General features: G+C 40.0%; 5 protein-coding genes across 11 annotated transcripts; 1 reads left to right on the top strand and 4 right to left on the bottom strand.

The window, feature by feature from the left end:
• Positions 1-873: 873 nt before the first annotated feature.
• spaw (southpaw) lies at positions 874-2,956 on the bottom strand. The gene is made up of 3 exons (XM_044371970.1): positions 2,573-2,956; positions 1,341-2,143; positions 874-1,233 (listed from the first exon to the last, which is right to left on the bottom strand). The coding sequence occupies exons 1-3, from the start codon at positions 2,856-2,858 to the stop codon at positions 1,081-1,083; spliced, it is 1,242 nt and encodes a 413-aa protein (XP_044227905.1). The 5' UTR covers positions 2,859-2,956; the 3' UTR covers positions 874-1,080.
• Positions 2,957-3,320: 364 nt separating this feature from the next.
• dguok (deoxyguanosine kinase) lies at positions 3,321-7,561 on the bottom strand. 5 transcript variants are annotated; one of them, XM_044371946.1, is made up of 8 exons: positions 7,483-7,561; positions 6,930-7,169; positions 5,710-5,819; positions 5,417-5,616; positions 4,967-5,114; positions 4,749-4,864; positions 4,127-4,226; positions 3,321-3,929 (listed from the first exon to the last, which is right to left on the bottom strand). In XM_044371946.1, the coding sequence occupies exons 2-8, from the start codon at positions 7,153-7,155 to the stop codon at positions 3,903-3,905; spliced, it is 927 nt and encodes a 308-aa protein (XP_044227881.1). In that variant the 5' UTR covers positions 7,156-7,169; positions 7,483-7,561; the 3' UTR covers positions 3,321-3,902. The 5 variants fall into 5 exon arrangements, with proteins under 5 accessions (XP_044227881.1, XP_044227875.1, XP_044227890.1 ...); XM_044371940.1 differs by having other exon boundaries at positions 7,245-7,556; XM_044371955.1 differs by having other exon boundaries at positions 6,930-7,122; positions 7,245-7,556.
• Positions 7,562-8,540: 979 nt separating this feature from the next.
• tcn2 (transcobalamin II) lies at positions 8,541-12,636 on the bottom strand. Its single transcript, XM_044371916.1, has 10 exons — positions 12,545-12,636; positions 12,157-12,224; positions 11,445-11,634; positions 11,153-11,322; positions 10,447-10,599; positions 9,772-9,944; positions 9,492-9,666; positions 9,226-9,418; positions 9,013-9,131; positions 8,541-8,887 (listed from the first exon to the last, which is right to left on the bottom strand). The coding sequence occupies exons 2-10, from the start codon at positions 12,212-12,214 to the stop codon at positions 8,826-8,828; spliced, it is 1,293 nt and encodes a 430-aa protein (XP_044227851.1). The 5' UTR covers positions 12,215-12,224; positions 12,545-12,636; the 3' UTR covers positions 8,541-8,825.
• A 403-nt stretch (positions 12,637-13,039) lies between these two features.
• ccdc117 (coiled-coil domain containing 117) lies at positions 13,040-16,823 on the top strand. Its single transcript, XM_044371926.1, has 5 exons — positions 13,040-13,749; positions 13,849-13,896; positions 13,995-14,273; positions 14,892-15,038; positions 15,836-16,823. Exons 1-5 carry the CDS (start codon positions 13,655-13,657, stop codon positions 16,077-16,079), a joined length of 813 nt encoding a protein of 270 aa, XP_044227861.1. The 5' UTR covers positions 13,040-13,654; the 3' UTR covers positions 16,080-16,823.
• An 804-nt stretch (positions 16,824-17,627) lies between these two features.
• On the bottom strand, positions 17,628-26,293 carry si:ch211-102c2.8 (trichohyalin). Of its 3 annotated transcripts, XM_044371906.1 has the most exons (27): positions 26,214-26,293; positions 26,006-26,128; positions 24,903-25,469; positions 24,122-24,205; positions 23,921-24,016; positions 23,606-23,719; positions 23,437-23,518; positions 23,188-23,332; positions 22,965-23,057; positions 22,756-22,868; positions 22,528-22,654; positions 22,324-22,443; positions 21,940-22,053; positions 21,582-21,812; positions 21,441-21,500; positions 21,256-21,348; positions 20,900-21,001; positions 20,636-20,818; positions 20,405-20,536; positions 20,094-20,326; positions 19,847-19,973; positions 19,648-19,731; positions 19,329-19,540; positions 19,097-19,123; positions 18,809-18,884; positions 18,459-18,665; positions 17,628-18,073 (listed from the first exon to the last, which is right to left on the bottom strand). In XM_044371906.1, the coding sequence occupies exons 1-27, from the start codon at positions 26,272-26,274 to the stop codon at positions 18,008-18,010; spliced, it is 3,672 nt and encodes a 1,223-aa protein (XP_044227841.1). In that variant the 5' UTR covers positions 26,275-26,293; the 3' UTR covers positions 17,628-18,007. The 3 variants fall into 3 exon arrangements, with proteins under 3 accessions (XP_044227841.1, XP_044227842.1, XP_044227844.1); XM_044371907.1 differs by lacking the exon at positions 19,097-19,123; XM_044371909.1 differs by lacking the exon at positions 22,324-22,443.
• Between the last annotated feature and the right edge of the window lie 379 nt (positions 26,294-26,672).

Genomic DNA, 26,672 nt, shown 5'->3' with positions numbered 1-26,672 from the left:
TCACCTCTGCTTCCTGACACCTCCCCACACCCCCTCCCCAAAATAAACAAGTGCTACTACTTTTCTCCCCCTCATTGATCCATCCTTCAGTGTGCCTTTTCTGTGTTGTTCTACTCAGCCTGCATGTTTGATCACAATCAACAAAAGAAGCCTGACCAGAAAGGGACACTAATGACTTCTGATGATGTGTGCACTGTAACGGGCCTAAAGATGTGGATTGGGGTTGAGGAGAGCAAATACACTGAAATGTTAGCTGGTCACTAGTCAGAAGAGGCAAGTGGGATTAAGATGCAGATGAGTATCTATGAGCAGGCTGAGAAGTGCTTTTTGTTAAGCCTGGAAGATTCTGCATAACAAGTAATGTGTATTTCATTTTGTATAATAGCTACTGCAAGGAAGATTCAATAGCACATAAATTAAATCCAGATAAAAACTGACAAACTAAGGTCATATATATATATATATATATATATATTTTTTTTTTTTTTTTTTTTTTTTTTTTTTAAATAACTAATCATAAAGTTGTTTATAGAAGCAAATAATGGCCTTAAAGGTTTGAATCTTATCTTATAGTAAAATCTTTATAGCACTGAAAGATTTGACTTTAAAAACCATATAACTGAATTCATTTGAACATTTTAATAGTAAATTTAAAATTTTGCTATCTCAAAAACCTTATTCCAGTATATATACTTTTCAGGGTTCGATCTAGACAGAAAATTCAAGTACCCAATATTCAAAAAAACATAAAACACAACTCTCATGTCAAAATATAATGTTTTAATATAGTTTTCATATTTTATGTACAAAATTATACACATTATTATATACATTACACTATATAAATAGATTAAACATATAATATTTCCATCTTGAGACTTTCTCCATACTAAAGACAGAGTATAATATTGTGTTCCACTCGGTATGGATGAGGTGTATTTGGGGTCATTCACCATCATAGCCTGTCATTTACAGTCCAAAATAAAGGAAAGAAAGAAGATAAACAGGAACTATGGTCATCTTTTGTTCAACTAAAGTTCAAGATTATGCTCCATTAAGAGTTTGCCCTTGTGTCTGCCGTCAGTGACAGCCACACTCTTCGACTATCATGTCCACATGGTGTCGCAGGGACAGATCATCGTTCTCATAGTACAGCATAGAGAGCGGGCTGAGGCGTGTTGGCACACAGGATGGGCAAGACACTCTTTCTGGCTGGTGATGTCGCAAGAGACTCTGCAAAACAAATGAATGAATCAGCAACTGTACAAAGCCATGAGATTGAGTAATATTCCAAGGAATCAGAGGGATTAAATTAAAAAAAAAAGAAGTTGTTATCTTACCTGCATGTATGCGTGGTTGGTTGGATGGAAGGAATCATCCAGAGGTATAGGACACTCTCCTTCACAGCGATATGCATTGAAGCGCTTAGGGTGCACAATCCACTCGTCCCAGCCGATGTGGTCAAAGTCCACCCACATGTCCACCTTCCGACAGAGTGGCCGCTGGACAGCCTCTGCTGCTGGTGCCACAGTCGGTGCAGCTCCACCAGCCACCATCACCCTCTCCATGCGGTTTCTTTTGCGGCGTCGACTCTGACTGTCACTGCTCGCTCTGTCCATAGTGACATACTTGGAGTTCTCCACTGTATGAATGAGACTATACGCTGCTTGGCCTTCCTGACGCACGTTATGTTTGAAGAATATCACCATCATGACCCGGTTTGTGGTTGGATGATGTATTTTTCTTTCTTGTTTTCCCAGATTCTTGATGAGGGCCTCCCCTTCATCCTGAACACCGCTCCCTTCATCTGTCTCAGGCTCTCCTGAGGCCTCCTGGCTCGACACTCCATCTCCCTGATACAGCCAGTATTTTAAAAGAGCAGTCACATTAACAACCTTCCATGCGGACATTGTGCTGTTAGGTGATATGCCAATGCTCCCCAGGAAAAGGTGCTCATCCTGGCATGATGTGCTGTCCGGGTCACAGCTCTGTTTTCGAGAGTGATATAAATCCACGATGGCACGCTTAGAGGCAGAGAAAGCTGGTAGTCTGATCCGAAGCTCTGCCAGCTGGACCAAGTCACTGGTAGAGATGGATGACATGTCAACCACGACTGTCCATCTCTCACCCACTTGATGGCAACCTAAAAATGAGACAAAACATGTAAATGGAAACTCACACAGCAGTCAGCCGTCTTGGTGATTCTGGGTAAACCAGATCCCTGGACAAATGTCAAAACACTGGGGTGGGAGGGTGAACAGGACAGGATGTGTATTGAACCCCCCTGTGCAAGGCCGTCTGAGGGCTAATATACACACCCTCTCACATAAAACAGAGAAAGCCTTTAAAGTCGAATAAGCATTTTGACACTTGCTGGGTTGTAAAAAGGGAGGGTCTGATAACACAGATAACGCACCAACCAAAGAGCTGCTGGAGGACGGAGCATGCTGAGGATAAACTAAAATATACAGTATACAACATAGTTTATATCCAGTGGTAAATGTAAAAAACACATTAAAACCATATGGATTAGTTTTAAATGTACCATACAGACACAATTAAGTTTACTCACCTTTTGCCATAAGATTTAAGACGGAGTCAGAATTGTGTGCTGACAGGTTGTCTCCCGGTATAGTAACAGTGTTGACAGCTACTGACGATGAGGAATCAGCAGTCCTGAAGGAGCGGTACAGCTGCATCATGTACAGAGGGTATCTGCTGTGATGATTAAAAGAGAGATTTCTGAATGCTAAACTGGCCTCAAGGCCTGTGTGATATCTGTGGCCCTGAGCAGAGAAGACAACTCCAAAACAGCAAAGAAGGAGCATGCAGAAAACTGTCTGGACTCTATCTTCCATTTCTGCTGAAATTCAAACAAAACCTCTTAACAAAAATAAGAGAGGCAAAGATCCCCTTCCTTCCTCCAGCTGGTCTCAGGCTGAAATGATGCTGTGTGCAGACGGAGCTCCAGACAGGCCCCTTTATAGTGGACAGCTGCCCTTTGATGACCCCTGACCACTTCAGGCATCTGAACAGTCCCTCTGATCACCAGAGCACATCAGAGGGCCAGAAAAAAAGAAAACATTTAGCCAAGGTCATTGTCCTGTCAAACTGCCTCAGCTTTTATATTCATTGAGGAGCGTAATCCCATTGAGATGTAAAAATCAGTTAACAAATAACACTTAAAATGCTGTACAGCAAATTAGCACCTTACTGTATATAACAAGTGATGGGTGTAACACAAATTATACAAATAAGGGAACTAAGAAAAAAAAGACAAAACTTTAGAAAATATGTGATAATAAAATGGACAGTACATCTCAAATTTTAGAAAGGTTTTTATTTATTAACATATGTCAAGAGCAACAATATCTGCTGTATTTGCTTGTTCCAGTCAGTGAGGAATGTCAAGTAAACTGTCTCCATAGTAGTAAAAGTACAGTATTTGTTTACAGGTTACACATGCTATATATTAAAATCACTTAATCGTTCAGTGTTTCAATCACTCAGCAATGTGCGTTATTGTATGAGGGTGAACATTTGTTCCTAAAATTCCAAGTAGAATAAACAGTACAGTAGAAGAAGAAACTTTATAACTACCCAGTATATCTAAAAACAAACAAACAACCAAGCAAACAAAAAAAACTGAAAAAAATGTAACAATCTTAAAGTTGAACCCCTTAGCAGTACCACATTCAACTAGCAACAACGATCTGTGTGTTTCATTGAGCATGGTCCTATAGAAACAGCAGCTTATCAATAAGAGATAACATTTTTAGTAGTCTATAGTTGCTCCATGCTAGATGAGGCTCATATTTATTAATGTCAGTTAAGAAACTTGAGAATGACTGAGGTCTAACTGGTCTGTTTCCCACTGTTGATGGTAGCTGATGAGTGTCTTCTCATAAAGCATTAAAGAAGTTCTTCACCTGTGTATGAAAAGGAACTTTAGGATCACAATGGATCAAAAACACATCCAGAAACAGAGAAATGTACCAGTGGAATAAGTTCTCATTGGATCAAAGACAAGACTTAAAAAATTAGGTCTCAAACATGAGGAGAGGGCCCTCATGTGGTTAACGCCTGCACAGCAGCTATTATGTCAAAGTGCACTAGATAAACACACCTGTGTTATAAATTGCTCCCGTGCCTCTGGGTCACTCTGAAACTCCACGCCGGCATCGAGTTGTAACACAGGTATGTGTTTCAACTTCTCAAAATGTATTCTGAAAAGAGAGAAACAAGCTGTATTAGACTCTGAGTCAAGGTAACAGCCTGAAGTCCCCAGACCACACACTGCCGACAGTCACCTGTTCACAGCCAAGCAAAAAACAGCTGTGAGGAATGGCATTCGAAATGGTGATTGTTGAACAAGACTCAGAGCATCCAGTAGTACGATGGCTGTACCTAAACTGCTGTTATTCATTTCGCTTTTAAAATTCAATTTGTTTAAATATTTCATACCAGATTCCGGTAGAACAATTTACAGGTCATATGAGCTGGATACTTACAGTTCCTTACTTTTATACATATAAAAACTGTGCACAACAGGTCTCAGATGGCATTTACAGAAGCCATCTGATTGTATCAGCTCAGTGTATCCTCCCTGACCACTGAGGCCATGTTGAAAAGATTAGGTCTTCGATGATTTTTTTGCATTTCAGCAGTGGTCACCAGAAACAGCCTTATTCAAAACATAAAGATCTAAAAGACACATGCAACACATACGTGATCCTATTAACACTCACTCAGTGCTCTTCTCAACAAGCCACCTCTCATGTTGAATGTGCAACTTATTCAGATAGTCAAGTTTCACCCCCTTCTCCTCTGCTCTTCCCCGGTGCTCCAGGCGCTCCATACATTTCTGAAAAATTCACAAAAGTACCATGTCACCTTTTTTGCGTACAAGATTCATGTATCTCTTGTATCTCTTGAATGCAAACTATGAAATCTCCTTTGTGCAAACCTCTGGCTGGGCTCTGAGGTAGATGATGCCCTCCAGCTCCACCTGGTGTCCAAACTGTTCCACGAGCAGAGAGTGCCAGTCCTGGTAGACGGCCCACTCTGTAGCGTTGATACAACCGAGCTCAAACATGTTCAGGGCGAAGATGTATCTGACAGGAAAGAGTGTCAAAGACAATTTTACAAGAATGTATTTCCTCAAAAACTTTCATAATAATAATAATAGTCCACCAAACACAGTGTTGTTTAGTAACAACACTAATAATATGGTGACAACATGTTAAATTTCTAACATTAGAGTAAGTCCCTGCCTCACTCTGGTAGGAATTATTTGTTTGACTAAACGCGATTTTGACACATTCTTGCACATATGGAAGGATTATGAATGCACAAAATAAATGGAGCAAGAAAAGGAGTTTCTAACTTCCCCGTCATGATTACCGGAGTCACTCACCTGTCACTGTAGACCGAACGCTCATACACCTGGACGGGTGTTCCCTCTGAGCTGATCAGGTGAGCTGGAGGAGGCTGCAGCTGTGTTCTCAGCCGGCTCATGCAGGAATACGTCTGGAATGTGTAGGACCAGCGCTGGGGGTCCTGGTACATCATCTCTAGCAGGTTGCTCACTGTCGTCTGGGGGGATGCATCTGCCCCCTGCGAATGAAAGCAATCGAGATAAGATATAGTCAGCTTGCTCTCATTTGATATTTGCTGTGAGCAGTTTTTAAGGTGAGGAAATGTGCACACCTGCGAGGTCCCACTTTCAATGTTCTGCCACTTGCTGACAGGTTCTGCCACCACCTCCCAGTCTGGACAAGCTGATTTCAAGAGTCTTGCAAAGGTCGACTTTCCAACAGCTGATATATAAGAGAACATAAGTACTGTATCAGTGGTGGAAAGAAACTAAGTACATTTACTCAAGTACTGTACTTAAGTACAATTTTGTACTTTACTTGAGTATTTCCAATTTATGCAACTTTTTACTTTTACTCCACTACATTTCAGAGGGAAATATTTTACTTCCTATTCTGCTACAATTTATTTCACTGCTAAAGTTACTAGCTATGTTTTTCTAATTTTTAAATGTGAAGATTTGCTTTTTTCCTTGTCATTATGACAGTTATTATTATTATCTTAACTTTTTAGAATATTAGATAGACAAAACAAGCAACTTGAAGACATCATTGTGACCTCTGGGAAATTATAAATTACATTTTTTCACATCGTTTTAACATTTCATTGACTAAACAATCAATCCACTCATCAAGAAAATGATCGATAGTGAAAATTATCGTTAGTTGCAGCCCTAGCAAGGGGCCAATTTATTCTTTAAGTATCATATTGATATTGATACTTTAAGTAAATTTTGCAATTAATACTTTAACTTGTAATGGAGTATTTTCATATTGTGGTATTGATAGTTTTATTTAAAATTGTCCTCCACTCAAAAACATGCTTTTCTTCTTGTTCCTACAGTTGGATGTTTGAGCTTCACTGTGCAGAATGATGTATGTGCAGAGATTGACACTTGAAGGCTGTTTTCACATTTATCTGCTGAAAGTGGAAAGGTTTCTCTGAGCTCATTGAAAAATCTGATTTTAAAGGGTGGACCCACAAGCATGACTTGTGCCATAACAAATAGCTTGGAGCTAATTGTGGTCCAATATTCAGCTTACACAAGTGTAAAGTAGAAACTTGAAGCCTCCAGTGCACACACACTGAAAATTGACTTTACGGTGAAGTAGGAGACATCTTGCGTCCAGCAGGAAAACTTTTGAAATGAAAAATATTTGCATATTCATACATGTCTATACATGTCTGGAGGGGATCTTTAAGTAAAAGGTCTCAGTACTCTCAATACTCAGCCACTCTACTGTACATGCATTGCCACAAACAGTGTGTATTATTACAGTACATTTGGTCTCTATGTTTAAGTTTAAAATACTGCGCAGATACTCTGATCTTACCAATGTTCCCCTCGATAGAAACTCTCTTCACTCGAGTTTTTCCATCCTTAGATGAAGCTGTACTTGACAGACACCTTGGGCAGGAAAAACTTTGCTTCCCTGCCTTATGAGCCATAGTAGTGTTACGTAAGCTTTTTGTTGGCTGGATCATGGCTTTGACTGCAGCTCGCAGGAAACTCTCGGATGTTTTCAACTGTGGAGGAGGCGCATTGTATCCAAATTTCATAGCCTGTACCAGACCTGTGTGGGTTTTAGATTTAGTAACCCGGTTTAACAAAACGCATCGATATAGTGCAGACATCATGACAGACATACCTACAATAACATGTGGATTATCGCATTAATTAGCACCTTAGTATACTTCCTAATGTTAATGAGCAGTTATTTTGCATCGCTCGTGTTTACAAGCTCGTGTTCCCTTCATACATCCTTGCTTAGCTAACATTAGCTCATCTTCTCCATGATGTCACCTAACATTTCATGATGAATAATCGTCTTAAAGCTAAATTTACAATTGTTATTTAAAAATTCACAAACTCAATCAAATTGTTACTTGGGCGCTCGCACTTTCGCCTTTCGTATGTTTGCTGCTTATGGTTAAAATTACTTAAATAAGTGAATGAAAGGAGTGACCTAATGCTACAAACAGTAGCAACCAAAAGCACTTCCGGTACACATAGTTCGTATTTTCGCAATAAAAGCCTTTCGACAAATCAAAAAGAAGATAGAATATTTTTTAAACGAAAATGTGTTTTTTAAATGTCAGATATTTGTTATATTGATTGTACTGTGTTGTACTGTGTGTAAACTTAGCTAAGTTTGTGGTCGTGACAGTTCGTGTAACAGGAAGTATTTCGACTTTGACTCAGATTCTGTGATCCATGACGCCATGAACGTTTTACCCATATTATACAAAGTATTATATATATGTACACACACACACAAACAACAGTCTATGGTCTTACCCTGCGACATTAAACATCATTCGACTATGAATCTTCAAGCTGTATAATTCTTACTTTCGGTTTATATTAATTGATTGTTTATCTCAAGATCATGCTTTGTTGATCTCTTTGACTTTTCTCTACAAAGAAATGCATTTTGATGTGGCATAGAAATGCAGTTTTAGGGTTTTTAGGATACAAGATTAACCCAGCCATTAAAACAAAAGTGATAATGGCCTCGTCACAGAATGCTGACACAAGTACACTTTGAAGACATCCAGTGTTTTATCCCTTGGGTATCATCTTGAACGTCTGTCAACCAATCAAAGAACTTTTCAAACTGGAACAATATGCATGAGACTGTTTGCTATAACCATAGAAATCATATGTAATTTCACCATCAAACAAATGGTAAATGAAACTGTCTGGATCTCCATGAGCACCAGCCTGTGTTATCTGTGACAAAGTTCACACACACATCATTCTCAATCCATAAACACAAAAGTTGCATGATTGTAATTAGCATTTACTTTCTAAAGTAGTAATGGTAGTAGTAGTAAATATGATCCAATAATTTAATTGACCTTAATTGCTTAAAATTATAATTCCACCATGTTTTGAACACAAATTAAAACCTTTTTAAAACTCTAAAAACTCTTTATTTAACAACTTATCACATCACATTTTATTTGTTTAAAAAAATCACAGTTTGTAATATATTTGAATATACATTTTGCACTAATTTAATCATAACATAAGACTGTTACAATTTGCATTTACAATATTCACAGCAAAGTCTATTCAATTTGTTCTAAATTGCAATGATATCACAGATAATGGCAACTGACAATTTAAGCAAAATCATCGCTTAAAACAACAAAGGACAGAATAAAATCAAGAATCTTTTGATCTACATCGATCACTGTTGCATCAGTAGTGATTGATTTCGCTCTCAGTAGCTTGTGTTTTTGATGGTGATCGTCTGAGCTGCCTCAATCTTGTAATCACTAATACCTGAAAGAAAAAAGAAGCATTGTTTAACCAACATGAAACTGAAGCAGCAGATCAAAAAAATAAGCTCTCTTAGCAATTTACAATATAATATTTGTGTGTGTGTGTGTTTGTGTGTGTGTTCTCACCCTCAGTGAGCCCTGTGTGACCAGAGGAGAGGTGCCAGTATCTGCGGTCACTCTGTCTGGCCTGCTCTCCATTCACCACACTTAAGAAAGGTCCCCACAGGCTGGTTTCCGTCTCAAACCTGCCACACAGCATCAAAGATCACTCACTGCTCGCAATCATACAATTTGCGTGAACTTAAACAAAAACTAAAATGCAAAATTATACGGACTCACATAAAGTCAGGATCGTTCTCCTTGAGGACGTTGAGGGCCTTCAACAGAGAGCTGCCCTTTGGTACAATAACAGAGTAACTAGCAGTTGCCCCGCTGGATGTCACCACATCCACTGTCACTGTCACTGTCACGGCCACTTCAGTCTCGCTTGGTAAATCCACCACAGTATCCATGGGCTCCAGCATCAGAGAGTCTGTAAAAAGACAAATACAGTTACAGACACAACCTGAAATCACCACAGAGGTAAGAAATAATATTGCACATACCATTTTCAACGAGGCACTCCTTGCTTTTAACTGCCAGGTAGGATTTCTGCTGGAGAGCTGGCAGAACCTGAGATATAGCCATGGGGTTGTGGTATGTGTTGCTTCTGGCATCTGTCCTCATGGCTTCCATTGAAGCAGCGCACTCTGCAACCTGGCTCCCCATTGCCAATAACGCCTTAAACACAACACATAATATTTAGGCTGAAAAGATTTTATTTCATTGGGTTTCAAGCGGAGGAAGAGAAGGGAAGACATACAAAAAAAGTAAAAAGTTCCTTACTTGCACTGCCAGGCCTGTGCTGAACTCATTGCCTATATGACCATCTTGCTTTTGCCCAGCAAAGAGCTTCTGCTTGATCTTGGTGAGGGCTGTGTCAAGCTGAACAGCATTCTGCACATGGGAACCAGACTCCTTCACACACTGGAGGGCCATTCCCGCCATGGCATAGGTATCTATAAAATATGCATTTTGGACAGATTGAAGGACAGTTTAATTCAAATCACAAGAAAAACAAAACAAGTAACTGAGCTGTTTGACAGTGAGACCCCTCGATTCCTCTCATGTACAAACATATTGGTGGAATTAACAGGACTGAAGCTAAGGACTATGTACAGATCACATCATAAGACTACATCTTAATTTACAGACCAATCAAAAGTATAGAGCACGGTTGTTTTACGACTCCAGATGTTACGGTCTTCAAGGATCATAGTAAGGATCTCTTTTGTGTGTGCATGTGCATACAATGTGTATGAAACCACATAGAAACTAACCATGTCATGTTTAGGATGTAGTTTTCCTACATTAACTATTAACAATCTTAGTGGTAAGTAGGCTAGCATACATCTTACTGAGAATTTATATCATAAGAATTGACACATAGTGACTGGAAATAACTGATTTCTTACTTATTTTAACAGCTAAAAGAAAACCTTCAGAGGAGTTTTTACTCACCTATGCTCTCGCTGTCTCCATGTTTGAAGTGTTCATGTTCTACTGCCTTGATGAGCTTGTTGCTGACATGGTTGTTGACCCTGACGCCGCTCACACACAGAGCAAGCACACCCAGAGAGTACTGGTAATAATTGGTCAAAGGGCGGTGGCTGACTGCGTACAGTAGAGAAGAAATAAAAGAAACCAAAAGATATTAGAACATGACTTCATGACAATGTTTAAGTCATTAAATGGTATTTTGGTATGTGCTTTTTTCTCCAATGCCACTGCAAGGTTACTACAATGAGGGAAAAAAAGGGTCTGTTCAAACTGAAATAAAAATGGTTATGTCAGTGACTGAAAAGTAATCTGCTCTGTGCTGCTGAATTCTATGAAGAGATAATGTATTAACAGTGTCTGCCTGTAGAATATGAAATATGAAAGAAAGAAATCATAAAGTTTTGAATCCTTTTGAGTTAAAGTAGATTCCAAATATCTTTTCGTTTTCTTTCTGAATACGTATCCTCAATAAAGAAACTTTGAAATCATTTTGTAGCACAATATGAAAGGAACAGACTGATGAACAGCCCTTTATGACATCTGTTGGCCTTCAGTTCAATTCAAAATACTTGATTCGTCCCTTGAGGGGCAATTTGAGGCAATTTAGTTTGCAAACAAGTACACATATACAATTCATTTACACACAAAAGGTCAGGAGAAAACGTACATGCAATGTGCTGTTTTTCTTGTTCCATCTGGTTCTTCAGGTGTGTCAGCAGCGTCTCACGCTTGTCACCGACGGTGAAGGTGATTGTGTTGAGGTCATAGCAGGAAGACTTCAAAGCCAGAGTGTACAGAGCCAACTGTCCAACCACAGACTGGCTGTTGGCGAGAGAGCTGAGGAAGACACAGCAGACTGGGGTTCAGGCAAGAACATCAAGGAGAAAGATTCATTCAATGGATATACAGATTTTAAATAGCATTACATTTGTTTTGACACAATAATTAGAAACAATTACTTTTGAATGTCATTGTGCAAATGACTTTTCAGTTTGTTCAGGTGTTCACCCTCCTTGGCGAGGTTGTGGTTATCTGAAAGTCTTAACGCCAAGTGGACACTGGGATTGGGGAGTCCCTTCTGGCTCTCCAGAGAGCGAAGGAGATCCTTATTGAGTGACAGGAGCAGCTCACTGTTGGATCCTGCTGTACCTGGATTAAAAAAAAAAAATTCAAGGAAAAAGAGTAGCTCAGAAAGTGTGACCACTGACATAAAAATATTTCATTTGCTCTCTCTTGCTGACATCAACATGAACTTTTAAAGTCATTGCAAAATGACGGAACTGCTGCATCAGCATTCACAAGAGGAAACAAAGGAATGATTTGTTCAAATCCTAAATTCCTAATGTCTCCTCTTGATGCGATATTCATCACTGAAGATCAAAAAGGTGTCATAATTCTCTTTAAGTTCAGGTCGTTTGCATTACTGATGACTGATGACAATTGCACAACTTTTTCGATAAGCAAACAACATGAAGACCATTCAAATTCCTAAATACGTAATTGCAAAATCTGTGAATGTCCAGACCACTGAGCCAATTTGTATTTGTAAACTGGATTCTTTCCAGAGTTGAGAAAGATTTGGTGAAGTCAGTCAGGGGTTTGTTGAAACAAACAACTGAATTTAAAAAGCACTTTAATTATTGGTGATCGCTGGATTTCAAGAAAACTTACCACATGGCTTACTGGAGGCAAAAGCCAGTAGTCCTGTGATAATGACCAAAGAGTACATCCTGGAGTACCTGTATAACGCAACAGCGACAATAAATCAACACATTGACCTAAAACGTTAACGCAACAGCTGTATTGTAAGACACGGAGATCATAAAACTCACATATTCACGAGAAAGGAAACTACACAGATGTCGAACAATCAAACTAAAAAAAAAACGCAAAAACAATCAAACTTAAATAACTGCAATATACCTATGGATTAAATGCACAACTATCTAGTCAGTGATGTTACGTAAATATTACAAGACTGTTATTACAATAATTTTACATCGGTATTGTAAGAAACCTGTGAGTCTTTTGAATTTCGCAGTAAACAATGATTTGTTACCTTCTCAGAGAGAATCCAGAGGCAAGACTCAAAGCTAAGTGAGGGAACAAGCAGAGACAACAGCTTCTAGTATTTCACTGTCACATGACTCGTTATTTGAGATGACACATCGATGAAAAAAGCGAGAGAGTCCCTTTAAACACCGCCGTGGGTCGGAACATAAGCAGGAAGTTGGGGGGAATTATCTTGTCAAGTGCTTACTCTTCGTTAAGACGGATACAATAAAAGAGGCAGATACTTATCTAATTGTACACAAATCATCTTCCGGACTCGATTTGATAACTGAAGTAGTAGCTGGAACTGGTACTATGATCACTACACAAAAACTTCACTCAGGAGATAACTTTGCTTCTGTACCTAAACGTGTTTTACACAAACAAAGCCTGTGTAATTGAAGTCGTTTCCCCACAATTACTACAAGTCCCACAATTCACCTGATGTAACATGCGCACCTTCTAGAACCTTGACGAGTCTTCTGCGCGACTCACTTTTTCAGAATTAGCTAGCTAACGTCAGCTAGCTTAACCCAGCCTACCTCCCAGTTCATACCACAGGCACCACTCATTTGGGGACTATTTCTGCTCGTATGCGGCATCATACTGTTAGACTAGTAAGGGCTGAGCATGCAGAGCCTCTTTCCGTTTGCTAATGGGGATAGGCCAAGAATAGGCAATGTAAACGGAACGAGGACTAGTTAGCACAACAACAACAACACAAACAGCAAGGGGCAGAACAGCTGAGCTGCGTAGGTCGGTCTGTATATGTTTCTGGTTCATGTACAGCTGGTATTTAGAGATGAGCTGTGAGTAATGGCTCATTTTATCCGTAATGTTACACATTAAAATGTAACGGCAGCGTTGTAGTTAACGTCAGTTTAGATACGCAGCCTGCAGGCCGCGTCTCAACAGATTTCTAACTTATTTGCTAACACGACATACGTCATGTAGCTACAGAAAATACCTTCATCAGTTCATCTGATTGGTATCAGTACTGATCTTCCAGATCAGATCAGTTTCTGGATATCTACCCGTGTCTCTCTTCAAATCATTTCACTGGACCACCGTGTATCACTCAGCCCCCACAAGCAGTGAACTGGGGTTTCTGCCAGCCATGTATTCATTTTCAGGCCCCACAAGCCTTCCTGAATTTGATCTCGGACCTCCAAGTACACCTGGTCACCTACAGAGAGCAACACGCTCTAACAGGTGAGCTGCTGGTTCATTTTGGGGTCTCAACTGCACTGCATCTGTCTGCAACACTTGACGTATCTTCTGTTTTTGACACATCTCTCTGTCTCACAACAGCTGGGAAACACGATGCCAAAGGAAGCACAGGAGGAGAGTTGATGATGAGTATGTGAGAGATGGGAAGGCTTACTGAACATTTAATATTACTTGTTATAGTTACTTAGGAGTCTAACAATAGATGTTTGTTTTGTTTTTTGTTTCAGAGGATGCCTTGCCAAAAGGAGGAGGTTGATGGTGGAGGCAGAAGTGGACATTTCACAAAGCCCCAGCACTAGCACATGTCAGGACTGGCCTCCAAAAGCTGCCAACAGCTGTCCTCCTCTGTCTGCACAACAAGCCAGCCCGACACTTCCACAGCCCTGCCCAGCACCTCAGAACTTGACTTTGCTGCAGCCTTCCTCTGCCCTGTCCCGAACTGAGACAGAGAGCTCCTGCATGGAGATAGAGGCAGCTCAGAGGAAACTTCAGGAGATCGAAAACAGGTGTGCAACAATATGCTTTCAAGCTATAGTAAAATTAAGTAGCATAGAGTTTCTCTGTATCTTCATGCATTATACAAATTGCACTAAAAGTAGGGGATTATTAAGAAACAGTCAACTTATTTGACTGATTGTCAGAATTTGACTACAAACTGACACCACACGACCTCAAACCCTACGCCATCTTGAAAAGAAAATGTATATACAGTGTGTGTCCCAGCAATAGACTAGACTTTTTACAGATTCTCTGTTGGTACTGCCACAAAACAGGTCTGTTGATAGAGAGTACACATGTAGCATCATAGAAGTCACCACAGTCACTCCTCCTGGAGTGTCAGACACAAATATTCAGCATCTGCTCATGTTAGTGATGTATTCACATGGAAATAAAAACATGGAAAACACTGCAAAGATAGAGTTGTTGCGTCCTGACCGCACAAACCGATTCAAAGATTTTTATGCCCCTTTTCAAGTTATTTGCTTGTGTTCTTTCCCCATTTACAGCAGTCAGAATGGGTTTTTTTTTACTCTCAGTGGTAGTGAGGGGGGGTTTGGACATTGTCAACGCATACTTTACCCACTATTCCTTCAAGTGAATGCTGTAATATTGATGTATCATAGAATAATGCTGGAGGATGACGATGAGGATGAAGATCTCGATGTAGAGCCAGCCCCAAGACGGCCGGTGCTGGTGATCTCAGACAGTTTAAAGGAGGGTCTACAGCGCGGCATCAGTGACATCCTCCCCCACACAGTAGCCCAATCTGTGTATGTTCTGTTCTTTTTGTTTATCCGAATGCTGAATGAATTTTAAGACTTGATGTCTAACATGATGACACTAGAACAACATTTGTTGAACATGAAGCCCATTCAAACTCATGGAGAAGGTAATTGCAAAATCTTTGATTATCCAGACCAGTGCGCTTATTCGTAAATTGGATTCTCTCTGGAGTTCAGACACTTTGATGAAGTGCATCAGGATTTGTTAAAACAGTCATGGTAAAAAAAGGCACTTCAGTGACTGGTGATTGCTGGATTTTAAGAAAAATACTTACCTTATGGTTTACTCCAGTAGTCCTGTGATAATGAGTGCATTCTGTAGTACCTGGAAAAAAAGCTACAGTGAAAATAAATCAATATATTGTCCTAAAATAGTAACGTAACACATATATTGTAAGACAGAGGGATCACAAAACTTCCAAAGTTTTCACATATTTATAAGACAGGTAGGTACACAGATGTCAGTAAACTGTAAATCTTAAATAATTGTGATATACTCATGGGTAAATACATAATCTGTTCAGTGATGGTAGGTGCTGTTATACTATTACAGCGCAGCATCAGCGACATGCTCCATCACATAGTAGCCCAATCTGTATGTTTTCTTCTTTGTGTTATCAGAGTGTTGAATGAATTTTGAAAGACCTCATGTCTAACGTGAATCATGTTCCACGGACAAGAATTTCTCCCTGGAAAAATTCTCCCTGGAAAAGCAGCTGTAAAAGACGCATTTTCTTCCTTGCTGATTATTTTTTGCCTCTCATCTTTCTCCTTCATACATTTAGGAGCCATTCCTGCATGGAGTTGGTGTTGTGGCGGCCACCGGATGATCCCTTCTGTCAGAGACTAAAGGGCTCATTACAGAAACAGCGTAAACAACAGACAGTATCTCGGCAACCCCCGACGCCGTGTCCATCTCCAACCCCTCACAGTACCCTCAGTCCCTCCAGTCCACCTGTAGACACACACTCTCCTCTGTACAGTTTTCCTGCGACCCACAGCTCTGGAGAGGAAGACATGGAAATGTAATAGTATATGCCAAAGCAGAAGACTGGACATGTAGTCACATTAAAGACTATAAAGGACTCAGAACCACTTTAAGTTGGTCAGTTTGGCAAGGTGTGTTGGCTTTACATGAGTATTGTGCTGTTCTGGACAGTTTGTACAACACATCGTCTGCTTTACAATCACTTACTTTTGATTTTCTGACTATAATCCCAGGCAACTACAAGTAAGATGTTCATTCAGTTAAATCTCCAAGGCGACAGTCACAATCTCAAGACCCTGAAAGGTTTTATAGGCTGCCTTACATAACCTGTTTCATATAACTTATAGGAATGACCTTTGCCCTTAGTAATAATAATTTGTATATAATTTTGCCAAAGCCTGGCCAACAACACACTGATTTACTGTAAATATAACCTGTTCTTTGTTTGACATCAGTGTGTCATTGAATTTTGTATTTTTATGTTCAGTTTTGGGCCTAGTTAACAGAACACTAAATTGTTCCTGTGTGTTCACATTTGCTCACAGCATGACTTTCTGCTCGCAGTTGTACTTGTTGTGGTAGAAAGATTATCTTCCTATAGTGCTTAGCAAGTACACCATCTGTGAGCTTTGAGAGAAGTCATGGAAATGCACCTTTTATGATTTGATTGTATTTTCATATATATATATATATATATATTACTGGAATTGCAACCAGCCATTGAGTGTTATTACTTTATATTTGTTATCAAATAAAATTTTACATTGTCAATGTAAAAAATTCTACATGGCATAGCTGGTTTTCATTGGATGAAATGTATTAGGACAAGTAAGGGTCCTAGAATTGACCCCTGTGGAACGCCACTAATGTGATAGACCATTCACTTATCTCATACATACATGCTGTACAAACATTGAAAAAAATCTCTAAAGTCTCTAAATTGTCACACAATAGTCAAAGATTTTACAGTGTCCAATGACATTTTGATTTTATTCAGGCCAGGTCAGATCATCAAGGGCCAGCTCTGCATCAGATAGTTTCCTGAACCGAGACCGATGTTTATAAAGAAGGTTATACTCATAGGGCTGCAACTAAGTTATTTACATTACAGTATCATTTATCAGCCAATAACTTTTTTGATTAAAATGTCCCAACCCAATTTTCCAGAGTCTTAAGTGAGGTCCTCAAATGTCCTGTTTTGTTCAACCAACAGTTCAAACCCCAAAGATATTCAGTTTACAATGATATAAAAACAGATAAAAGCAGCAAATCTTCACACTTCAATTATCAAAAAATTTGTTGATTAAATTTCAAGCCATCAACTGATTGGTTAATTGACTAGTCATTGCAGCTCTATATATTTATTAAATGCAGACAATATTCTTGTTAAATAAATATGTGTTCCTCCATGGCTTATACCACAGGAAGAACTGAAACAGGGCCTCTTCCTCTTTTATCTAGCCTGCTTAAATACCTTGTGAACAGCAGCATGGCTGATAAATTATAAATGAAATATTTTAGATTACACCATTTCACAAAGTTAATAGTTTATATGAAAGTTTCATGCTAACGACATAATTGTCTTGAACTTGCCAGGTAATTAACTTTTTTTATTGTACAATTTAACATCATGTTACATTTATGATGGAAACGTCAGCTTTGTGAGGTTACCTGACATTTCACATGATCTTTAATCTTCAGAGAAATGTCAGTTCATCACTCATTCACAGTTCACAGTAACCTTAAGCCATAAAATTTGACTTAAACACAGAGGAATGTGAACTCAATGACCAAATATATGGTTGTGTCATTTGTCACCGTGACCTGCTTGTTAATCTCTTATCTTAAGTGCACGTAACAGTGAATGACTCATCTCTGTGGTGAAGCACATGCTTGAAATGCTTGAGACTCAGATTTAACCTCATATCACTGGTGTATTTGCACACACACACAGTAAGGTCCCATGTCCTTATCTTGGAACTGTCTTGATGGATGAGTAACTCTGATTTCCAGCACTGTCTTGACATTGATTGATCTGTAAAAGAGAAACCAATATTAGCTGCTACTATAAAGACAAGAGCAAAAATAATATTTGAATGGAAATGATAATACTACACACACAGCAGTATGTTCCTTGTTTTTACAGATTTATTTAGTTTTATGCGCCAATCCATTCATTACATATGTCTTGGGAGCCTCAGTCCATTTTCTTGAAAAATCGATTTGTGCTTTTGGTTTTGTTTTATGGGGTGTCTTGTGCAATTTTCCCCCTCGGCATTATTACTTGAGTAATATAAATTAAAAGTACAAACATTTGCAGTATGCTCATTATGTATCACCACTTAAATGCAGTTGGCAGTTACAATGAAAGATGGACGACTCAATTTAACAGTAACCCACTTTTAGAAGAAAGCACTCACTGTCATAAGATAGGATCCTGACAAATCTGAAGGGCCTGTATTTAGAGGTGATGGGCTGCAGGTGTAGGTCTGGTTTTCTACTCGGAGTTGCTTGACTCTGCTCTGGAGGTAGCGCAGAAGTTTTAATGAAGCCACATCTGAGGGGCTGTGAGAGGCCACAGGGTCCACAGCATAAAACAACGGAGAGCAAACTGAATTCTGAGCTTCCTGATGGGGGCAAGACACAAGGAGAGATAGATGGATTTGTCAAGAAATTGTATATTTTTGTTGTGGTTGCCAATACATACAATATATAAGTATTTTCAGGTTACATATCTATAAGAGCTTGATGTTTATGCTCACACATTTACCTTTGCACTAAGCTTCATCTCTACTTCAGACCTCTCAGAGTTTTCATGCCTCTCCTCTTGTGTCTTTGATGTCTTTCTGGAAAACAAACAAACCCTAGATTTGAAATGTTGTTGCAGCAGGTGTGATTAACATTACTGCATGAAGGAGGAATGGGTTCATATTTATAGTTTATGTTACATCTATGGTCTAAACAGCATATCACAGTGAGTCGAGGTGAGATCATGCTTTTGTCAGGACAGACAGCTGGTTAGTATGTCATCTATTCTTCACAGACAGAAACCAGTTACCTGCACCTTAACAACTTTGTCTTGCACCTGTAGGGTGGCAAAAATGAGAGCAGAACTTAAATATAGGAAGCAAAATTTCCATTGTGTGAATCAGTAAGATTCTGGGCCTTTAGGAAGAGAAGAGCAAGTTGAATTTTCATTTCTAAACAGAATGAGAAATCCCTTCTCCACACTTAGAAAGAACAAAATGAACTTAGTTTGGAAGATGCAGTTTTCATGTTTGGCAGGTTACCTTTCCAGTTCAGCCGTCAACTCTTCTTCAAACTTGCATGCCAGACGAGCTACAGTCTTTTCCTTCCACTGGCCCATGCTCCTCTGAACCTGCCGGAGCTCCAGGTCTTTGGCCTTCAGCTGCTTGCGAAGAGATGCTGCCGCACCTCCCCCCTCACCTCCTCCATCACACATATGAGCCCAGTTAAGACTGCTCAACTCCTCAATGTGCTCCTGAACAAATGTGATGGGGCATAACAATCATGTTATACTGTGATTTAAGTTTTTTTTTAATGTTTATTTGCACAAACATGAGCTGTACAAAGTGTGTAAGTTCATACCTGAATGAGACGTTCCTTCAGAGAATCCAATGCTTGGTCTCTCTCCATCCTCAACTGTTTCCTCTGAATGCTCAATTCTCTCTCCTGAAAAAACAAACACACAAATATGAACTTTAGATGTGTATAAATGTGTACATTTAATGAGCTGTATTTGCGTGCACCAGGCACCACGCTGTGTGTATAGTGCACCAAACTATACCTTGTCTTTTCTCAGCAGCTCAGTTGTTTGCCTCTGAGACTCAAGTTTCTGATATAGATGGCTTATCAAGTGCTTCAACTGGTCTCTCAGTGTTTTCAGTTTTGCAAGACCTTCAGCTACAGTGGGACTGCAGAATAAAAAGGCATCAAAATTAGAAGCTAATTGATAAGTTAATACACACCATGGTATCTATACAGTATTCTGATGCAGATACAGTATGTTTGTAATACAGAGCAGGAGGGTATACCTGGCAGGAAGTTGCACAGTACTTCGTTTGGCTCCCCTCTGCTCCACTAAAAGGTGTAGATGCTCGCACTCTACGCCCAGCTCCTGGGCCCAGTGCCTGAGCTGCTGTTCTTGCTTGGCTGTGGTTTGGTTATGGCTGCTCTCCTTCTCTTCCAGCATCACTTGGAGCCTGTCGGCCTCTTTCTCTGCCAGCTGCACAGCCTGCTCAAGCTGCAGCACAGTCCTCTGACTCTCCTATTACCACAGACCACAACAAATTAGTTTTTCCACAACACCATATCCCTTTATGTGCCTGCAAATGTTTTCTTGCACCTGTGCCATGTGTCTCTGCAATCTCCGCAGCTCTGCCTGGTGCTCCTCTTTCAGTGATTTGCAAATCACAGTGAGCAAAGACTCCTGCTCTCTTTGCTGCACACAGCTTTCACTCTCCAACTCCTGCACTCTCTTACGGATGAAAAGAAAATCATGCAAGAACAGACAATGTAAATGTATTGCTTTATTTAAGGTGGTAATGTTACATGTCATGGTTGAGAGTCATCTTACTCTTTGCAGCTCCATCACTTTATGTTGAAGAGCCAGGGCTTTACTCTTCTCTCGCTGCATCTCACTCCTCGTGTGTTCCAGGCTCTTTCTGTTCTGCTCCTCCAGTATCCCACAGTGTTTCTGCACAGCTTCCACTTTCTCTGCCTCCCATTTCCCCCTCTCCTCCTCTATGGCTTTGTGCACCTGAATAAAAAGTATACTGTGCATATCATGAAACCATAAAGACGAGGTTTGCACAGGTCAGGCGGAGGATTTTCACAGTACCTTTTCTAATGCTTCTACATGCAGCTTCTCTTCACGGTGCTTTGCCTCCTCCTCCTGCTGCTCCAGAGACTTCCTCAGCATCTTTGCTTCTTCTTCTTTTAGCTGCCAGATTACATATTTAAAAGTAATTCCCATTTACTGCTTTTACTTACTACTGTACTGTATATGTAGTGCATAGTGAAATAAGTGAAAATAACAGTGGAAAGTTAGGCTTTCATACCCACCAGTGGAACCCATACTTAACTTATAATATATGCATTCATGGCAGTGCAAGGTACTTTGGATAAAACAGTTCACTAAATGGTTTACAATGAGACATTAGCAGTGGATGTCATTGTCTTAGGAAACACGCTGACCTGAAGGGAACTTTGCATGGACTCAATATGTCGTGCGAGAGACTGGGCTTGTTCTTTCAAAGCAGCTTTCTCCTCTTCTGCCTGCGTATTAACCTGAGGACACAGCAGCCACGAGGATTGCTACGTCATTATTTACAACATGATGATGTCATTTGAAGAATCAGTATTTTAGACACATTTGTCACCTTTTGGATTTGTTGCTCGTGAGCCAAAGCCAAATCCTTCTGCTGCTTCAGTGCTGCCTCCTGAAATACAAAAAAAGCCCAAATTACTTAATGTTACTTAGAAAAACTATGACTTATAGAGTTACAAACCTCCATGCTTACAATCATTTTATGGGCCTGCTCTCGAGCTTCTTTCAGTGCATTGTAGTGCTGGGATTTCAAGTGTTGTAGCTCCCCCTTCAGTTCATCTCTTTCTGCTTGTAAGAGCCCACGTTGCTCCTGCAAATCTAGCAGCTGCAGCTCCTTCTGGGCCACCATCTTCTCCAGTGTTCCCACTCTGATCTTGCATTCTCCCAGTTCACCCTGCAGTTCACATGCTTGACACTCTAAGGCCTAAGAGAAGAAGAGACGGCAAAAATAGTTTGGATACTTAATACACTAAAGTAGATGATGAGGTGCCATTGGCTTGACAGATTATTTTTTTAATATTAGACATTAGAATGACGACAGAAGGTGTCACCTCAGTCTGCTCTTCCTTCTGCTTCTGTTTCTCCTCCAGACAAGTAAACCTGTTCCTCAGTGAGCTCTCTGCCTCTGTGACCCTCTGGAGTTCCTCAAGAGTCTCCTCCAATTTCTGCTCCAAGATCATACATGAAAATGTCCACAGAAATATTTAAACACAAAATCTTAATCTTAATTCACACAAAACAAATGCAGTTATCTTACAGTACATTGCAGAGAACTACTCACAATACCCTACAATTTGACTAGCTTTGTTTTACTTTTGTTCCTTTATCCAAAAAGTCACTATATCAAAACAAAAATGATGATCTGTCTAGAAAAAATATTGGATGTTTTGTTATTTTTGGATGGTTCTACATATGAAGAAGTGATAATACTGTACTTCTTGCATGGACTCTAGCTTCTCTCTTGAGCGTCGTTGCTCAGAAAAGAGTTCTGTTTTGGCGCTATCCAACTGTCTTTCCATCTCCTCCCTCTCCAGCACAGACATAACAACATTGGTCTGTTTGTGAAACAAACAAAAAAAAACTAGTGAATTAAGAGTGCAACCAAGAATTGAAAGACATTGTCTGTCGGTTTTCATTACCTTTTCCATGCAGGCTCTGTCCTTCAGAGTCTTTCTATGTTGACTCAGAGTTGTGAGTTCTTCTTCTATGCGTCTAACCTTGAGGAGACAGGACTCTCTCTGCCTCTGCAGTCTCTGCAGCTGGCAACTAACACATTACTCTTTAGGGTTATGATGGTGCAATGTCATGTTACCACATCAATGGCTATGGATCTGTACATTATAATCAGTAGCAGTTTGGTTTTATACCTTATAGAGTCCCTCTCTGCCTTGCTCTCTTTCAGAACGGATACCAAAGTCCTCTTCTCCCTCTCCATCTGTGCTGTCTCTGCAGCCAGACGCTCTAACTCCTGCAAGGCATGCTGAATCAAAAACCATAAACTGTGAGTATTAGGAGGACGTCTTTACAGTTTTCTGATAAATTACTGAAGACAGACAAAGACAAAGGGACACTTTACCCTTCTTCTCTGTTGAAGTTCAGAGAGGGAGAGTTCAACATCTGTTAACTGAGTCTTCTTCAACCGTAACGTCTCCTCCTCTTTCTCACATCTCTAAACCAGATGCACAAACAAGGTAAGTGATGTCCTATATACATGTACACAGGAGAATTTTTTTTTCTTAAAGCATTTCTCAAATGATACTAAATAATAAACTAAAATACACCTGGAGGCTTGTTCTCACCTGTCTGAGGGAAGAGAGACACTCTTTCATCTTCTCCCAATTTGACTGCATCTTCTCTGATGTCCTCTCAGGCCTGCACCTCCTGCTCCTGTGGTTTATTTCCTCATCTGTGTCCTTGTCAGTATCACCCAAAGAACACACAAGTCTGGGATACAAAAAATGTATACATCTGAAATATATTCAAAAAAGCATTTTAAAAAACAAATAAAATGAGACAAAAGCTTTCAAATGCTCCTCCGTTTGGTTTACCTGTAAGTTTCTCTTCTACTACGCTGTGCTTTACGGACAGGAGCACCTCTGTTTTGGACATTTCCAGATGGGAATCTCTGGACTTTGTGAACAAAGAAAGGCAAATTCTGTAACATTTAAAGATTAAATTGTTCCTATATTTCTGTGGACAATACAGGACTTGCTTTACCTGGTGTAGCTTGAGGTTCACTTTCTTCCTGTGTGGGTGTGTCATTGTCACTCTGGTTGGTGCAGAAGTCATCCATGTCCCTGACAGACTCAATGAGAGAGTGAGAGAGCCATCCTGGGGGGTCATATCACCAAACAATTTCTTAAAATTTGTCATTTGTTATTGCTTTAAGGTAAAGTGACTACCATCCAAGATGGTGTTGTAGAATATGCTGTCAACTGTTTCAATAAAGATTGATATTGTTATTTTATATTGACATATTCTCTCATTTTAAAATCAAACTTGCTTTCCTAACCATTTTCTGCAGTGTCTTACCTGGCCGCCTGTGGATGTGCTGCCTGACCTGCTCTGTGCAGACTGAGTCAAGGTCGCTGTCAATGGACACGGTGTCAAAACTCCACACAGGTACTCCTATGAAAGAAACAAGCTGCCTACAATTATTGTTTACAGGGAATGAATTTCCAAGTGGATTAGTTAGACTGCGCTTGCAGATGCAGTGTGATCTGTGTTTGGTACCTGCCAAGCACCTGGCCTTAGGAGAACAGATGTTGTTGTGCTGCAGGTTTTCCTGTTCTGTTGCAACTTCTGTACTGTAAGAGACTGAAAGAGGAGTCAGACTATCAAAGGTGTATAAGGGCTTTAAAATAAACAAGAATCACAATCTTGAGACAAGCTATGAGGCCCTAAAGGTTGTACAATACAAATGTGCTGAACAGAACAGATAATATACTGATGACTGTACTGTTCCTGTTTGTCCTCTGGGTGGCACTTCAGGAAAGCTCATGGGGTAATTCAAGTCAAACGTATTTAGGATCATAAAAATACTCTGCGCTCACATCCAAAACGAAAAGGTTTCATCCTCTGGTGGTAATGGTAGTGCTCAGTAAATTTCAAGGCAATATGCTCATTAGATATAGGAAAAGGAAAGGTATTAGTGTAAGATTTAATCCTCAGGGAACTATCAATATCCACAGCAAAGGTTATGGAAACCCAGCAATTAATTTTTGATTTATTCAATGTCATGGGGAAATTTCAACATGATGATGGTTTCAGAAGAGGGTTGAGGGAGTCATCAAAATCATTAAGAATAATCCTTATGGGATCATGAATATTCCTACTAAATTTCATGGCAACCTGGCAAATGGATTATATCCTCCTCTGGAGCAGGATATGAAATGTTGGACACACAGATGGGAAGACAGATGGATATTTTTTCTCTTAACACCAGTGCATGATTGGATTGACAGCTCTTTGTTGTCTCCCAGAGGTTTATCAAGAGATTTAGGGTTGTACTCACTGCTGTTATCACCATCAAGATTCTGCAACGCTTTGTATCTCCCTCCAGCTCCTTCTTCTTCACTAACATGTGACATCTTCGACCCAGAGCTGTCAGAAAGACATTTTTCCTGTTCTTTTCTTTGACCTGGCTTGTATAATTGGCAATAGTGAGCAGTCCCTGTGTCTTTACTGCTTTTCCCAGTTGTTGCTGTTCCTCTTCTGTTGACATTAAGAACAATCTGTGCCTTTTGTTCACTCTGGAGAGTGTCACTGTCAGATATCTCTGTCCACTGAGCCTCTTCTTCTTTGTCTGGTTGTTGCATGCTCCCCTCTGGCAGTGGCGATTCAACCATCTCCTCTCTGAAGCATCTCACAAAGTCCTCAGTGCAGATACTCTCTGAAGGAGGATGGGTTTCTCCTGCCATCCTTCCCTCCTCCTTACAGGTGTCTCCAAGCAGCCTCTCTAGCCTCCAGATGACCTGCTCCCTGTGAGACTCTATTTCCACTTTGTCTCTTGTCCCCCTGTCTAACTTCTGTTTACTTCTCTCATGTGTGACAGAAGCCTCCCGAGAGCCTGTGCTCCTCTCTGGAGTGGAGGTAGAGCAGAGAGATAGGGTGAAGAGGTGAGAGACATTGCAGCTACAACCATCCTCCAGGATGTGAGCAGAATGATAATCATGGTCCTGGTGATTTTCTTATGATTAAGGTCAGAGTACAACTTTAGTTACCATGCAAATCTGTCCAGTTTTACAAATTTGTAAACAATTGTTCCCCAATTGAAGCACCTGGCTTACTCTAATATAAAGTAGTTTACTGGAGCATGTACATATCCCACCCATTTCAATTTTCAATTTGATCATCTGCAGTTGCAGAGTATTAAGGTGCATATACACAGTTTCACTTGAATACGATGTAAGTGGGGTACAGACAACTGAGGGGTAATTCCAAGAAGACAGAAATGTCTCTTTAATTGGTAAATTACCACTTTAACCTTGTTGGTCAGCATCAAACAGGTGTTTATTGACAGTAACAGCCTATCAAAAGACAGAGGTAGATATAAACTATGGGAAAAGAATCAGAGATCACAGTTTTTCCTGTAAGATACCTATATTAAAATATTACCTGATGTTTGGTCCATTGTCTGAGTGTGTAACAAATCAAGACAAGACATGGGAGTATCATTTGTTTGAGTTGTGCTTCCAAAGCCTGTGTCTTTGCTCAGAGATTGACTCCCCCTAAAAAGTGCTAAACAGATGTCAAAAACACAGATTATCACCTGAAAAATGATATGGAAATCTGGCTTAAGGCATGTTGATATAACACAAATTACCTGCATCATTGCAATCATGCTCTCTGGAGATTGGCTGGCGTTTCTGGGGCTGCACCTGCATACATTGATTCAATTATACTTATTTAATGGGTCAAAATTTGAGAAGTTCACCTGTGTCCTCATCATCCCTCTCTGCTTTGTCATGGCTTCTGTCAGCCATGTCGTACTGGTAAAGACAAATATTCAGACATTCAGCAGTGCCATATAGACACAACATTCCCAGTTTCTACCCGTGGTTGAGGCTGACTGGGTGATAATGAGGAGTGGGGGGGGTTATGTTGCTCAGTTGTCCTGGAAACCAAGACAATTTAGCTTGTTAGCAGGGCAAACTGACTTCCTTTCACTAAGGAGACTATAAATTCCTGTGCTGTCTGTCTGTCTGTCTCTCTCACTATCCTAAAATGAACCCAAGAGGAGCACAAATTAGTCCACTGACACTGAAATGCAGCATATTTCCTC

Source organism: Thunnus albacares, chromosome 2 (assembly GCF_914725855.1).
Source record: "Thunnus albacares chromosome 2, fThuAlb1.1, whole genome shotgun sequence".
NCBI classification, from domain to species: domain Eukaryota; kingdom Metazoa; phylum Chordata; class Actinopteri; order Scombriformes; family Scombridae; genus Thunnus; species Thunnus albacares.
The sequence above is the reverse complement of the archived record's forward strand: the minus strand, read 5'-3'. Positions and strand labels throughout refer to the sequence as shown.

Coding starts and splice junctions, on each gene's coding strand:
- tcn2 (XM_044371916.1), bottom strand. CDS start 12,214: ATGTACTCTTTGGTCATTATCACAGGACTACTGGCTTTTGCCTCCAGT. Junction 10,600..11,152: donor AGAAAAACAGCACATTGCAT/GTACGTTTTCTC, acceptor TACTGTACGCAG/TCAGCCACCGCCCTTTGACC. Junction 9,132..9,225: donor GAGAACGATCCTGACTTTAT/GTGAGTCCGTAT, acceptor GCTGTGTGGCAG/GTTTGAGACGGAAACCAGCC.
- spaw (XM_044371970.1), bottom strand. CDS start 2,858: ATGGAAGATAGAGTCCAGACAGTTTTCTGCATGCTCCTTCTTTGCTGT. Junction 2,144..2,572: donor CTTAAATCTTATGGCAAAAG/GTGAGTAAACTT, acceptor TCTCATTTTTAG/GTTGCCATCAAGTGGGTGAG. Junction 1,234..1,340: donor CCAACCACGCATACATGCAG/GTAAGATAACAA, acceptor TTTGTTTTGCAG/AGTCTCTTGCGACATCACCA.
- si:ch211-102c2.8 (XM_044371906.1), bottom strand. CDS start 26,274: ATGCAGGTGCAGCCCCAGAAACGCCAGCCAATCTCCAGAGAGCATGAT. Junction 26,129..26,213: donor GCATGATTGCAATGATGCAG/GTAATTTGTGTT, acceptor ACATCTGTTTAG/CACTTTTTAGGGGGAGTCAA. Junction 21,349..21,440: donor ACGAGCAACAAATCCAAAAG/GTGACAAATGTG, acceptor CTGTGTCCTCAG/GTTAATACGCAGGCAGAAGA.
- dguok (XM_044371932.1), bottom strand. CDS start 7,242: ATGTCTGTCATGATGTCTGCACTATATCGATGCGTTTTGTTAAACCGG. Junction 5,115..5,416: donor CGTTCGGTCTACAGTGACAG/GTGAGTGACTCC, acceptor CTTTCCTGTCAG/ATACATCTTCGCCCTGAACA. Junction 4,865..4,966: donor ACCTCAGAGCCCAGCCAGAG/GTTTGCACAAAG, acceptor TGAATTTTTCAG/AAATGTATGGAGCGCCTGGA.
- ccdc117 (XM_044371926.1), top strand. CDS start 13,655: ATGTATTCATTTTCAGGCCCCACAAGCCTTCCTGAATTTGATCTCGGA. Junction 13,897..13,994: donor AGGAGGAGAGTTGATGATGA/GTATGTGAGAGA, acceptor TTTTTGTTTCAG/AGGATGCCTTGCCAAAAGGA. Junction 14,274..14,891: donor CTTCAGGAGATCGAAAACAG/GTGTGCAACAAT, acceptor GATGTATCATAG/AATAATGCTGGAGGATGACG.